The 15,640-nt window shown below is 43.0% G+C and overlaps 2 protein-coding genes across 5 annotated transcripts in view; both read left to right on the forward strand.

The window, feature by feature from the left end:
- The window catches only part of mertka (c-mer proto-oncogene tyrosine kinase a), a 59,797-nt gene extending 51,466 nt beyond the window's left edge, over positions 1–8,331 (forward strand). For both annotated transcript variants that reach the window (XM_007893933.2, XM_007893934.2), the window contains exons 15-19: positions 1,724–1,845; positions 2,643–2,752; positions 4,364–4,523; positions 5,659–5,795; positions 7,384–8,331. In XM_007893933.2, the coding sequence (XP_007892124.2) occupies positions 1,724–1,845; positions 2,643–2,752; positions 4,364–4,523; positions 5,659–5,795; positions 7,384–7,846 (992 nt within the window). In that variant the 3' untranslated portion in view covers positions 7,847–8,331. The remainder of the gene's footprint in view (positions 1–1,723; positions 1,846–2,642; positions 2,753–4,363; positions 4,524–5,658; positions 5,796–7,383) is intronic.
- A 4,296-nt stretch (positions 8,332–12,627) lies between these two features.
- The window catches only part of tmem87b (transmembrane protein 87B), a 28,272-nt gene continuing 25,259 nt past the window's right edge, over positions 12,628–15,640 (forward strand). For all 3 annotated transcript variants that reach the window (XM_042333074.1, XM_042333075.1, XM_042333076.1), the window contains exon 1: positions 12,628–12,772. In XM_042333074.1, coding sequence (XP_042189008.1) covers positions 12,638–12,772 — 135 coding nt within the window. In that variant the 5' untranslated portion in view covers positions 12,628–12,637. The remainder of the gene's footprint in view (positions 12,773–15,640) is intronic.

Raw genomic sequence — 15,640 nt, forward strand, 5'->3', positions numbered from 1 at the left:
AAAAAAGAAAACCAAGAGCAAAAGGAACACATTTACATTCTGACGCTTTGCAAAATAAATCACTGCGCATTTCAAATCTATTTTTAGAAAGAACAAAGAGGGTGTTTTTTCATGCTTTCATGAGAAAGGTAATTACGTAACCCCTTTGGACTGTTGGCAATAATTCATTCTGAACCTGCGTTTAATCACCCACGTGTAGCTGATGATTGTGGTTTGCAAGTTGCCATTGTCAATGTTCTCCTCAAATGTCGCATTTTATTTTGTGGTCACCGTGGCATTTCTTACAGTGAAAAAGAGTGGGCTACTTATCTGTCGTAGGCTAATATGGACAATAAGCTTATTTACAGCTAGATTTTCATGCAATAAGATGTATTACACCAGTTATGACTAAGACCTCTATTCTCCAATATGTTGTGGTTTTGGCCCCGTTCCTATGAACTCTGCCTTTTGTCAGCATTCTACATAATATGCTGTTCACTAATCAGCTGCAAAAAAATAAACATTTTGCTGAAGCAGAATATTCCGCTCCAGCTGTACTACATTGTAGAATTGATCCCATGTCAAACCAATACAAATGATTTAGTAAATTCCAGTTTGATTTGAATTGATGCAAGCTATTGCATTGTAACTCTGGCCTTACTGCAGCCAATTCATATAGAGTTGTGTAGAGTGATATATAATAATAATAATAATCCTTGCTTTTGTTATAGCGCTTTTCACGTCGGGAGGACGTCCCAAAGCGCTTCACAGAACACACTGTAAAGTGAATTGACTGTATATTTGTGGGCGAATGCGGCAGCCAATTGCGCACAGCAATGTCCCACAAACAGTCGTAGATTGAAAATGACCAATTTATTAATGTTTTTGTTTTGGAGAGATTATTATTAGGCATGTGGAGTAAGGAAACTTGCCCAAGGTTTCGCCCTGTGCCTGGAATTGAACTCAGGTCTCTCGCTTGCAAAGCGAGTGCTCTAACCACTGAGTTACAGGACTCCCAATGGTACAGATATGTTATGGTACAGATATGGCACAGAAATGGGACAATTGTATCAATGCGTCCATTCCTGTGTTTATACTCCACATGAGACCTGATCCCTCCTGTTCCCCTCAACTGTACTCCTCTTTGCCTTTCCCCTTCATGTATGCATCAAGTTTTCTCTTCAATATATTGATGCTACTTACTTGAACTGCAGCTTCCAAACCAACGTTTAGACTAGAAACATTCGGGAGGCTCTTTCCCACGTGGACGGAACTGTGTTCCACCTCCTTCACAATCTGTTTCAGGGATGCCTGCAGAGGTCAGCAGAGACAATATATTTGGGAGACCTGAAGAAGTGGAAAGGGAAAACTGGTTGAAACTCTTTATCTCTTGATATATCTCCAAAGAGGCCGTAATTTGGTCTTATCTTCCTCCACATATTGGGTGGCAGGGCGAGCAGCATGTTTGAAGATGTTTCCTCCCCCTTCACCTCATTGTGCACAAACAGTATCTTTTAATGTTGTCACAATTTGAGTAAATTATTACGCTATTCCTGTAATATCCTGTAAATAACAAAATTCCTGCAAATCCAGTCTTTGCAGAAGTCTTTAGAGAACAGACGATAAATTGGAGAATGTGCAGTAAATTTAGATCACAAACATTTTTGGTTTGGAGACGAGTGGAGGGCAAAAATTGTCTGTTACATCAGGAATTTTCAATGAATGTGTCCGTCCTTTGATGTAGGTGTGTGCCTGGAGTTGAGCTCCAGAGAGCAGATAGCAAAACCAATGGTCATTCTGCCTTTCATGAAGCATGGCGACTTGCACAGCTTCCTGCTGCGCTCACGGCTTGCTGAAAATACTGAAGTAAGTAACAGAGTTTGCAGGGAACAGGATGTTTTGTGTGTGTGCAGTTTACAGCTCTTCGATGTTGATTAAACACTAGTTATTCCTTCATACCTACAAATCTCCCTTTCAGGACTGATTTGCAAGATTTACAAAAGGATTTGCAAGTTGCTACTGCACTATAGGAGCCTCTTTTGAAGAAACAGGCTAGTTTCCAAAAAGTCAAAACTAAGATTAGCATCTGATCGGAGTTCCAGAGGGTTGGCCTGAAACACATCTAGGTACCTGGAGGATTCGCTCTTGCAAATCTTTTTGGAAATTTTGCATTTTAAACCCAACTATACCAGGTGTCAGCCTCTGAGTCAAAAGTTTATGGGTTCAAGCCTCATGTCATGACTTTGAACTGATTGTCTGGGCTGACAGTCCAATGCAGTGCTGGGGAGTGCTACATTGTCGGAGGTACCAACCTTCGGTTGAGATATTAACCAAGGTCCTATCTGCTTGTTCAGGTGGAAGTTAAAGATTCCATGGCACTATACAACAAGAAAAGTAAATTTCTCACAGTGTTCTGGCCAACAATCTCCCAAATAAAAAAAATTGATTATTCACTACATATCTGTTCATGGGATATTGCTTCCATGCATCTGCTAATGCCCTGATTACAGAACTGTGTGTTGTTTGCTGCTGTCCTGGCCCTGTGGAACAAAGAATGGAACCTGCAATACTTTTTAATGAGGGAGGGGGGGAATTAACTGAGGGGAGAAATGATCTGAGCTGCTTCTTTTAATAACACTTCTCCTGTGTCGAATTGTTTCCAGTATCTGCCGCTGCAGACGTTGCTGAAATTCATGATGGACATCACCACAGGGATGGAATACCTGAGTAACAGGAATTTTCTGCACAGGGATCTGGCAGCTAGAAACTGCATGTGAGTTTTTGTTGAATTAGTCAACACACTTGTAAGAAATATTTTTTCTATTCATCACTTTCTCACTGCTCCAATATCTACCAAGTGTAGCTTGCAGAACATTTTGTTTCAGTCATTTTCATCACTGTACATGATGGATTTTTTTCAAAAAACTTTTCCAAGTTATATGCATAACAGATTTGTTTCATATAATTGCTGCCAAATACCTACTGTGGATTAGTCTTAGTCTTGGCATCCATCCAATCTTAGTGCTTTGGCATTCTGTACTGTAACAATGTTCCTCACGTTCCTTGCTTTCTTCCAGTACTGCTCAAGACCTCCGCCTAGTGGGTGAGGGGAAGCAGAACTGTCAGTCTGTTGAGATGTGTCTCGGATAGTTTACAGGAAAAATGGAAAAAAACTTAAAAAAGGATAGAATAGCTATACGTAGTTTCAATGCCAAGCTATAACCCCGCAAACACTATGTGTACCTGAAAACATTACTATTGGATAAATGTACAAGTGTAAAGTACGATACTGCTTGCAGAACACGGTCTGAATGTAGGTTGGACCCCTTTAAAAGTTTCCTCCAACACCTTTCTAATAATATTCCAGACATTCCTTTCCAATAGTTGCAAAACATTTACTCAAATAGTTTGGGAATTTGCAAGAAAAGCACGCACTAAGCTTTCAACAATCCTTCATTATTAGTTCCTGAATTTTTGAGCGATTAGGAAAGTTATCCTCCTTATGAGAACGTATAGCCTTTGCCCTGTTTACTGTTAAATTCCTGAAACTAAAGTTCTCTGAAATAATCACACCACTATTTATGTAATCACACCACTGTTGTACCATGTGACTGTTCTGTAACTGAACTTCTTTGCATAAGAATTATTATGCTTTATTTCAAACAAAGCACTGTGGAACAAACCTTCTGATAACCTAGAAAAGTTACCAGCAAAATGAGGGAGGAGACCTAGGAGATTAAATGATCATTTACTCACTGTTTATTTTCCTTCTCCGTCCAACCCCCCTACACCCCACTCCATCTCATGCTCATCACTCTTGCTGCAGTGTACATTGTTCCTGTGCAGTATAGCAGGTGCTGGCCTGTGGATTCTGTGAGAATGATGATCAAGACTTTGTTCTTGCATAGATCCTTTTGGGTAGGATGAAATGCTTCAAGAAGTGTTTCATGGCGCTCATCCTACTGTGAGTGAAACACGTTGTGTGTGAATCACTCAAGTGTGGTTGTTTTCCTTCCTCACATTTACAAAATGCCTCCTTGAGCTCCCTTGACTAAAACAGGCACTATGTGATACAACACTCCCCTTTTACCAACCACAAGGCACTCCATATGGTAAACTATGATTTCCAATCATGACATCAGGAGGAACTTTATATAGAGCATGGGGTAGCATCTCCAAGCTCTTAACAGTTGTGGAGCATAACACGAAGTCGGGAGAGAAGGCATTTAGAAGGAAAATGTTGCAGTTGTAGCAGGTGCTGGTATTAAGCTCTTACTAGCAGCACCATTGTAAATCTGATCAGGTTGTTTCAGGCTCATGCAATATATCCCATGTCCAGTGAATTGCATAATAAACAATATAAACTCTTTTTCATTCTGAACAGGTTGCGAACTGATATGACAGTCTGTGTGGCTGATTTTGGTTTATCCAAGAAGATATACAGTGGGGACTATTACAGACAGGGTCGGATTGCTAAAATGCCTGTAAAGTGGATTGCTCTTGAGAGTCTGGCTGATCGAGTCTTCACTGTTAAAAGCGACGTGGTATGTTGATTAAAGATTTTTATGGTGCCTTCTAATTTTGGTGAGATTTGTTTCATTGATTCTGATCCTCAAAATGTCCTGCAAAGGCAAAAATAGTTTTTTTTTAACCTAATACAGGACCAACAGTGTTTGGGCATATTTTGGCATGCTGACAAAGTGATTTGTAAATAGGAAATCCCTGTGGATACTGAGATGTGTCTGAGCCTGGAATGCTGCTCGGATGCCGATCATAGCCGCAATCTAGCTTCAGTAAAATCAGAACTGAAATTGGTGTCCGAGAGGACACTCAGCAGGTCAGGCTGAGTGTCACTTTCCTCTCTCTATGGAGAGAGGAAAGTGAGTTAACGTTTCAAGTCATTGACCTTTCGTCAGAAATACTTTCTGGTGTTTGGCCTAAAACTTACCCTTCACAGCCTTGAACACTTGCCCTCTCTTCCCTTGTCCCTGAGCTCTTCTGAAAGCATTGTTCTGAGTTTACTTTTTGAGTGTGGCGAAAGTGAACATGGGAAGATTAATAACTGTAGCGATCCTAATATATACCTATATGTGTATGCATATGTGTGTGTGTATATATATATATATACACACATATAGGTATATATTAAGATCTATATATATGTGTATATATATATATAGGTATATCCCTACCAACCTTCCTGCTCGCTCCATTCAGCGGGCTCCGGTCTGCTCCATGTCTCCCGCCCAACCCGCCCCTACCATCGGTGTCCGGGCTTTCAGACTCTCTGCCCCCACACTCTGGAACTCTATCCCACGGTCCCTTCGCCTCGCTTCCTCCCTTGTCTCCTTCAAGGCCGGTCTCAAGACCCTTCTCTTCGATCGTGCCTTTGGTCGCCCTCCCACCTCTCTGCTTTCCCTCATCCCTACACCACCCCTCCCCCATGCTCGGGCCCTGACTCCTGACTGTTCAGGACTTTGGGACAACCTCCCGACGTGAAAGGCGCTCTATAAATGTAATTTTGTTGTTGTTGTTGTATGGTAAAGACAAACACAGCACTGTTAGTAACTTTGAACAGAAGAAACTCATGGATACAGAATCTGCAATATTCCTTATTTTATGAGTGTGATTAACCTCTGGCTGGTAATAATTATTGAGCATAATTTTGCATGTTCCTAGTGGGCGTTTGGTGTTACCATGTGGGAGATAATAACCCGAGGGATGACGCCATACCCTGGAGTGCAGAATCATGAGATTTATGACTACCTGTTTGAAGGTAACAGACTGAAACAGCCTTCGGACTGCCTGGATGAACTGTGAGTATCTCACACGATAGGGCTTGATTTTGTAAACCCTTTCAAACTTGTATCCGTCAGTTAGCCATGACTTTTAGTTTGCAAAGTTTGAGAGGAAATGCTTATTTAGCTCCTCTTCATTTAGTTTTTTCATTTGGGAAAATACAGCATGGTGTAGTTAGGTCAGTGATGACAATTTAACACAAATTTGTTTGAAAGGTATACAAGGTCGCATCTTTCCCAGCTCTGGTGGTTCCTAAGGTTATGGAAACATAGATATAGCTTGTTCGGAAAGACGCTGAAGTTTTAGGGATACTGCAGACCAAGGTTATCAGATACCCTCCTGCGGTGCGGGACTATAGCCACTTTGGAAGACATTTGGACAGGCTTGAATACTGCAGGTTGATATTGTAGCACTTTGAGATACTACCCTGTGTGGAAAGTGCTATATAAGTGCAAGTTATTGTTGTAGCCTGATGTGTCACAATTAGTAACTGGAACTGTGTCATTCTGTCTCCCGTGAACACAGCTCTGATACAATAATACAATATAATGTACATTTATACAAGTTGGGACGATGTTTTAAAGCACATAATATCAATTGCTGTTACTGAGAATCGCTGTTGGGCTCTATTATGATCTTCTTTTCTGAATCACCACATTAGACTCCATTATGGAGATTGTGCTTGACTATTTTGTGGGTAAGGGAGAAATTTTGCTGAGTGCTTTTTTGCTATATTAAACAATTGGGCTATCATCTGTGATAGTACAGGTAAATCATGATTGTGTGTACATGTGTAAGAAATGGGGTTATTGGGTTAAATACACTTTTCTCATTTGATGAGTCATATTCATACTAGAAAAAAATAGTGCAAGAATGTGGGTTAGTTTACTGCATATTTTCTTTCATGCATTCGGCACAGAATTGTGATGTGTCTATGCAGAGAAGGTATGTGGGGAAAAGGGTGAGGAAATGGAATTAAAAGGTTGCCCAGGATCTAAACTGGCATAACAAGCTCAATGGATTGAAAGGACTCCCCTTGTTCCTGTCTTCCTAGAAAGCTATGTCACAAGTTGTGTAAAACTGTTCTACAACACTAAATCTGTTGTATAATACTTAATCTGTTATGCATCACTAGATCTGTTAAACAATATTATAAATTTGTTTTATAATGAAATTGAGTATATAGTAACATAAGGGACATCCCTGGTTAGGGGCTCGCTGTGAGGTAATGTAGCTCCATTATGGCATTGAGTATTTCTGGCGTTATGAGATTGTATACTTAGGATTTTTTTTCTGGTATCCAAGCCATCAGTCCCCAAGATAAAATTGGTTGTTTGACTTTGCTGTTGCAAATTGGGTGTACAAGTGGCTATTGAGAATGAGAACTTAACATTTAAAAGGCAATTAGTTGAATATTTGAAGAGGAAGAATAAAAGAACTGGGGAAAAGCAGATAACTGAGACGAGAGCATTTAGCTCCAGTGGAGGAGCTGGAATCAACAGAGGTTGGATAAGATAAATGTTTCCTCTGTGTAGTAATGTCTATGATTCTGTCAAACCAAAATTGAGTCTTGTATCCTAAATGTTCTCCTTTGTATGTTTGCAGGTATGAGATTATGTACTCGTGTTGGCGTAGTGATCCTGCAGATAGGCCCACGTTTGCTAATTTAGGAACATTTCTCAACAAACTTTTGGAGAGTTTGCCTGAAGTCCGAGGCAAGGAAGACATCATCTATGTTAATACAGGTATATTAGAGGGACAGGGGAATATGACTCAAGATCCTGAACTCACTCAATTTGATTTGCATGAATCTAATGAAGCAGCATCAAGCAGTCTTGGACCTACGGAAAGTACAATCACTGTGGAAATCCATGAAACCGTGAACAATCAAGACCGATATGTGATATCTGGGGTGTCTGAGGAGCAGTTAAACACTGTGGATATAGAAACACACTTGTTGCATCACATTACTCAGAATAATGGAGCCATGCTACCTCACAGCGAGCCCCTAAACAGGGATGTCCCTTATGCCGATGATTCATCAGAGGACTCGATTATCATGGTATGAAGGAAAAAATAAATTGCCAATAAACTTTGTCAGAACTGAAACAAAGTTGCTCTTAGAAGATGAACTTACAAGATGTGCGGCCTCTTTAAAACTGCCAAATGCAAATGTGCATTCCTACCTATTTACAATCATCGGCCCCTGACACTGTGATGAGGTCCACAAGCAAACATTTAACTCGCTGGCAATTAATCAGGCAACGAGAATTTCACCATGTTTAGATGCTGGTGATAAATGAAGGATAACGTCAAGACTTATTTGTGTGTGTGTGTATGTACATGTTTCCTCGTTCTGTGAGGAAATTGCGGGCATTAAGATGATAGAACGCGCTAACAGGTGTAGATAATTGTGTTTTCCGTTGTATACTTGGAGCTATGTGAATACCTTTTTTTTTAAAATTCCCATGTGGTCTTCTGATCCACTCGCTTTGATTAAAACTAGAAAAATATTTTTAAAAATCCACAGTCACTTTGTATTAAATGTTTAAAATCCTCTTGTTTCAGTTTGGTTCAGTTAATAATGTTAGTCTGTAATTGTTTTCACATGATTTATTTTGGATTTTCAGATGAACTGAACATGGCTGGTTTATTCATCCATTTAACCTATTGTCATTGATTACTGTTTAAAAATATTGCTTCCCTTGACTCTCTGCACTATCATCAGTGTCCAAACCTTCAGCTACTATGACCTTACCTCCTCTATCTTTAAATAACATTGTGGTGTCAGCCTGGCTCAATTGGTGGCACTCTCGCTCCAGAGTTCAAAGGTTGTGGGGTAAAGCCCCATGTCAAGATTTTGAACTCACACAAATCTAGGTTGACACTCTAATGCAGTGCTGGGGGCATGCTGCAAAGTTGGAGGTGCCAACCTTCGGATGGACGTTAAACCGAGGTTCTGTCTGCCTGTTCACGTGGATGTTAAAGATCCCACAAAGAGAAGGGAATTTCTCCTGGTGTTCTGGCCAACAACCCCCCAAATAAAAACTGGCCATTCACTTATTCGCTGTATCCAAATTATCTTTCACATTCACCTACAAAATACAGAAAATTCTGTGAAGCGTGTTTAGTTTTTTAAAATTTATTTAGATTGTCACGATTATTTATTTCCTCCCAATTCAGTGTGTTTCAATGTTAAGATGCCAGGTCAACAGTGAAAACAGTAATTTTAGTCTTGGCTTCAATGACTTAGGTTTTAAGTGTGCAAAGATAACAGTATGTTTAGAAAAAATAATGTACACTAATAATAATCCTTGCATTTGATATAGAGCCTTATCACGTCTTCGAGTCATCTCAAAGCGCTTCACGGAATACATTGTAAAGTGAATTGACTATATTTTGTGGGAAAATCAAGGCAGCCAATTCCGCACAGCAGTCTCCCATAAACAGTTGTAGATTGAGTGACCAATTTATTATTATTATTATTTTTGAAGGAATTATTACCCCCAGAAAAGCGATCCACCAATTCACTAATAACCGGGTTCCTACTTATTGCTGGGTAAACAGATGCGTGTGGAGTAAGGAAACTTGTCCAACATTTCACCCTGCTGGAAACAAACCCAGGTCTCGCTTACGAGACGAGTACTCTAATCACTGAGCTACAGGACTCCTTTCAAGTCAAGTCGACGTCTTACATACAAAAAAATTCCACAGACAACCATTATGTGAATGACCAATTTTATTTGGGGTTTGTCAGCCAAGATTCTGGGAGAAATTTATTTTTGAATAGTGCCATGGGATCTTTAACATTCCATCTGGGGTTAACTCACCTCCCAGCTCCACCTCCTTGCCCCTCTAGTCACAGACATCATAAACTTCTCCCTGTCCACTGGCACCTTTCCCAACCCTTTAAAAATGTCCATCATCACTCCTATCCTTAAAAAAAACCCTCCCGGGACCCATTCCTGCTCTCAAACCACTGCCCATCTCCAACCTCCCTTTCCTTTCCAATGTCCTGGAACGAGTTGTTGCTTCACTCCTTCCTCTCCCGCCACTCCCTTCATGAAACCCTCCAATCGGGTTTCTGTGCCGCCCACAGCACGGAAACAACTCTGGTCAAAGTGACAAATGACATTCTGTCCATCTGCAACCAGGGCTCCCTATGCTTTCTCCTTCTCCTTGACCGCTTTGCTGCCTTTGACACCGTTGACCAATCTATCCTCATCTCAACTTTAATGATTCTGGCCTTGATTGGTTCAGATCATATCGCTTGCACCATCTCTACTTCATCTCCACAAACAACTTCTCCAGCCCCCGAACCATCTTGTGCGGTGTTCCTCAGGGCTCTGTCCTTGGTCCCCTCCACTTCAATATCTATATGCTCCCTCTTGGTGACATCATCTGCAGACATGGGGTCAACTTCCACATGTATGCGGATGACACCCAACTCTACCTCTCTGCCTCCACTCTTGACTCCAGGACCACTGCTGTCCTGACAGAATGTCTGTCAAACATCAAGTCCTGGATGAGAGCCAACTTTGTTCAATCAAACGTCAACAAGACCGAGGCTCTCCTGATTGACTCCAATCAGTGCCTCCTCACCTCAGGCGCTGACAGCATCACCATCCACGGTTGCACATTCCAACTTACTAAGCCAGTGCGGAACCTTGGGGTCTTGTTTGACCCTCAACTATCCTTTCTACCCCACATCTGTGCCATGACCCGCTCTGCCTTCTCCCACCTCCACAACATCGCCCGGCTCCACCACTGTCTCACACCGCAGACCGCCAAAACCCTCGTACATGCATTCATAAAATCCACGCTTGACTATGCTCCCTGCTTGTCGGCCTCCCCAACTCCTCCCTCCCTAGTCTGCAGATCATGCAGAACTCTGCAGCCCGTGTCCTCTCCCGCACCAGGCTCTGTGACCTGTCACCTCCATCCTTGCCCAACTCCACTGGCTTCCCATTACACAGAGGATATAGTTCAAGATCCTGGTCCTCACCTTCAAAGCTACCCCCCTTCGGAGACCTCCTAACCCCTCAAACAACCTCCCCGCCCTCTCCAATCAGCAGGCTCTGGGCTGCTTCACATCCACCACCTTGCGAGCCGGCCTTCAGCCACTCTGTCCCAGACCTCTGGAACTCCATCCTGTGGTCCCTCCGCCTCGCCCCCCTCCCTTGCCTCCTTCAAGGCTGTCCTCTTCGACCGTGCTTTCGATCACCCTCCTTCTCCCCCTGCCCTCCACCTTCCCCAATCCCGACCGCCAGCTCAGGCCCGAAATACTTGACTATCAAGCACCTTGGGAAGTCCTCCCAATGTGAAAGGCGCTAAACAAATGTAATTGTGTTGCTGCTGTGGGACAATGCTGTGTGCAATTGGCTGCTGCATTTGTCTAAATGTACAGCCACTGCAAATAATAATTCTGAAGCGTTTGAGATGTTTAAATGTGAGAGGTGCTATTATAATATGCAAGGATTATTAGTATTGGAACCTACAAACTTCTACTGTTAAAGGTGTCAGGCTCCATCGAACAAGTTTCTTTGCACTGGGCCATCAGTGAAACTTTGCTGCCTTTTACTAGAGGTTAGCTGCATATTTTGATTGATAACCCAGGTGATAGGTGTGATTGACAGCTCATGCCTCCTCCCATCCTCCTTCAGCTACGTGCCAGTTACCTGACATCCACCCAGTGAGAGCTCAAACCCGCGCTTGTTGGCTATCAAAAGACCAATTGGTGACTTTCCTCCTTGGAGGTTAGTTGGATCTCCTCGGAGCTGAACTGGTTCCAAGGTGACATATTTAGTAATGGAATAACAGAATCAAGCTCGTGCTCTGTGGTGGTCTCAGTAATCCGAATCCTGAGTCAGGCTGGTCCACAGTATTCTGGGGCACTTCTGATGGCAGCACAGGACCTGGCTTATCGGCAGGCCCTGGAAGGGCAGACCAGTCACAGTGACAGGGAGTCATCCCACTCAGCTCCTGTTAACCCCAAAAGCCAAAGTCCTAATGGGTAGGGTGGTCCTAGCTCGACAGCAATATCAACGGCAAGCTGTGAGGTTTTAGCGCTTTGGGACGTCCTCCCGACGTGAAAAGCGCTATATCAAATGCAAGGATTATTATTATTATTAGCTGGTTAATAATAATAATCCTTGCATTTAATATAGCACTTTTCACATCTTCCGGACAGTAAAGTGAAGTGACTGTATATTTGTGGGGTTAGACACCAACGAGCACGCTAGGGGGTCCCCAAGCCTTGGCTCTTGCCAACCTGTGCTCAATACTTTCTGGAATGAGGTAAGCAGGATGTGTCCCTCCAGGGAGAGAGGGTGCATTCCATTCCAGCAACCTATCCCTGGGATTTCCATGTGCTGGTGGGATGCATGGCATTCCCGTTTGGTTGGATAGCTTTAAGCACGAGCATGGGGATGAACTTACTTCCGCACGTGTCACACGCCTGGCTGACCAATAAAACTCGGGCATGCGCAAACGGTCCCCGCGGCAACCTCCCAAAGGGCACGTGATCTGTGTGTTTACAAACGTGCCGACGGGAGGGCGGCGCCTCGGGGGGGGGGGGGAGTGACGGACAGAAGATGGCTCTCCGCCCTTTGTGATGTCATCGGCACGCTGTCGTCTTGCGCGTGCCCGAAAGGCGAGGGTGGTGGTCTGTCAATCACACCTGTCATCACGGCGGGCTGGTGAGACCGGAAGAAGCGGAGCGTGGGGGCGCGCGCGCGCGCGCGGCCGTTGGTCGCCCCCCGCCCCACCCCCTTCCGATTTGAAAAGCAGTCGGGTTCCAAAGCGGAGCGTGGCTGGAGCGCCGCGCCTGCGCACTCAGCCTCTCGGGCCGCCGGCGAAGATGATGGCCGTGGCTCCCGGGGCTCGGCCCCTCTGCTGCCCGCTCTCGGCCTTGTTTTGCGGCTTGGTCTTAGCTCTCTCGCCCGTGGTCGAGGGAGTGCCGGAGCCCGGTTTGTGGCGTCGCGTGGTTGGGCCGGTGAGTGTTTTGTTTTGTTTTGTGCGAGTCGAGGTTTCGTAATACCGGGAGAGGGAGGGAGGGTGTGCGGTGTCTCAGCTCACCTGCCCCCCCCCCCCCCCCCCCGGCCCTGCTCGGCTCCGCCCGAGGCCTGTGCTCTGCTCGGGGACGCCTCGGGAAGGCTTTGTCGCTCTTGACAGGGTCTGGAGCTTTTTTTTTTCGGAGTAACTGGCAATCGGCCGCAACTAAGGGAACACACGAAGCTGCTCACAGTAGTAGTAGTAGTAGTAATAATAATAATAATAGTAATCCTTGTATTTTATATAGCGCCTGATCTCGTCGGGAATACACCTCAAAGCGTTTCACACAATTTACTGCGAAATTAAGTCGTTGTATTTGTAGGCAAATGGCACAGCACAATTCTGCGCAGCAATGTCACTCACAGCCACAATAATAATAATAATAATCCTTGCGTTTGATATAGCGCTTTTCACGTCTTCTTGACGTCTCAAAGCGCTTCACAGAATATACTGTAAAGTGAATTGACTGTATGGTTGTGGGCGAACGCGGCAGCCAATTGCGCACAGCAATGTCCCACAAACAGTCGTGGATTGAAAATGACCAATTTATTATTGTTTTGTTTCGGAGAGATTATTGTTAGGCTCTGTGTGGAGCCATGAATGAATGAATGATTAGGTTTATTTGGGGCATTCCTTCTTCGTTCCCTTTTTGAATCATGCCTTGGGATCTTTAACGTCCACCTGAACAGGCGGTTTAACAATTTATCACCTGCACATAACAGATCCATGTCAGCCACCACTACCATCTGGTCTTCATCATCTTACTGCTCCACTCCAGGTTCAGTGTTGTACTTTCTGACCGGCCACGTCATCATCACTGAGACCCCAGTGTTGTCTAGTTTGCAGGTGTCAATTTATCTCCCCTGTGTCGGGTGTCACTCTGGCTCAGCAGGGTACAAGTAAATTATGCAAGTCTTTGTCTGGAGTAAAGTTAGCTTGGTGAATCACATTAAGTGATGTCTTTCATTTTAAGTATGTTTAGGCCTTGTCTGTTTTTGTTAATGACAAAGGCTTGTTATACAGATGTTCTGGTGATGTACAGGACTTCTTCATGCTTTGGGTGCATCACTTTTACATTACAATACATGCAGGGAGTGAAGAACTCGTTGATTTGTCACAGGGAGTGTGCAGAAGAACAGCACTAAAAAAAATTTGCATTCTAAACAACCATTAACTTTACCCAATTTACAAACCAGTACTTCGGAACAGATGTGCTGTAGGGCGCTCTCTTGCATCTTGTTATTCTAATGCACCTGCTCCATGAAATGCTCTGCAAATGACATCTAACAAAGCTGATTGAAACTTATGTCTTACTATTAATTCATTCTTGCACTTATAGAAATTATGAGTGTCATAATTCTGTGTGTCAGCCTTGCTCCCTGAGTGGGAAGGTTATGGGTTCAAACTCCCAAGTCGGGAGTTGGAATTCGTAGTCTAAGTTGACACTCCGATGAGGTGCTGGGGGTGTTGGAAATTGCTGAAAATGCCATCCTTCGGATGAGATGTTAAACCGAAGTCCTATCTGTCTGTTGAGGTGGGTGTTATAGATCACACGGCACTATTTAAAAAGAAAGGAGTATCCTAGCCAACAATCCCCCCCCACCACCAAAAAGAAAACAAATGTGGTCATTCAGTTGCTTGTGAGACATTACTACGGACTAAATTGGCTGCTGTGTTTGCCCACAGAATAGTCACTGTATATCCTGTGTAAGCACTTTGGGATGTCTTCCCAACGTGAAAGCTGCTATACCAAATCTAATGATTATTATTATACATATTAAACTGGCAAAAATTACACTTCGGAGACCAATGTTTTGGAGAACATGAGACCAGGATGATGAGATACAAATTTAATTACTGTACTTTCCCTTTACCAATGGGTTCCTGATTTCGGATATGATCCATGGATGAAAATTTGCCCTCTGTGATCCTGAATCTTTTCTGTACTCTATCATTGCAGACTTGTGCATCTGAGACATAGCAATTCTATGAACTAGTAAATCGATATTTAAAAAAAATGCTGCACGTTGACGTCAGGTCAATTGACATCCAAAATGTTTTGATGAATGCCCTCAATCAAAATATTTTAACTATTTTTCAGATTCTGATTGCCCTGATGTGAATTTTGAATATATTCTCTTTTCGTATCAAATTCCACACTCTTCTGGAATTAGTGTGCAAATCTCTGATTGTCCAGTGCCTTGGGATGTGCTCCCGACGTGAAAGGCGCTATACAAATGTAATTTTGTATTGTGTTTTGTACTGCTTGTGTCCCACATTACAAAGCCTCTTGATAAAGAATCCTTGACCATTATAACAAAAAGAGGTATTTGGCCCATCATACCTCCATTAGCTCCCTGAAATAAATATTTGTTCAGTTGCAGTTTCCTGCTTTTTTCCCCACACCATTATAGATTTCGCCTTTTCAGATAACCTTCTAATTCCCTCTTAAAAGCCTCAACCACAGTTTTTGGTAGGGCATTCCACATTCTGATCACCCTTGTAACGAAAGCCTCTTAATCCTCTTTCTTTGATCTTTCAGTAAATACCGAAAATCTATATCGTCTGATTCACCAACCAACAGAAATAATTTCTTCCTGATTGATTATCAAAACTCCTACGAATTTTAAAAACCTCTATAATCTCAATCTTCTGTGTCTAGGGAAAACAGCTGGAGTTCCACCAGTCCCTTTACTCGTGGCAGTTATGAAGTCCAGTTGCAATAATATAATAATAATAATCCTTGCATTTGATATGATCCCTCCAAAAAACAAAACAATAATAAATTGGTCATTTTCAATCCACGTCT

This window comes from Callorhinchus milii, unplaced genomic scaffold (assembly GCF_018977255.1).
Source record: "Callorhinchus milii isolate IMCB2004 unplaced genomic scaffold, IMCB_Cmil_1.0 Scaffold3, whole genome shotgun sequence".
NCBI lineage: Eukaryota > Metazoa > Chordata > Chondrichthyes > Chimaeriformes > Callorhinchidae > Callorhinchus > Callorhinchus milii.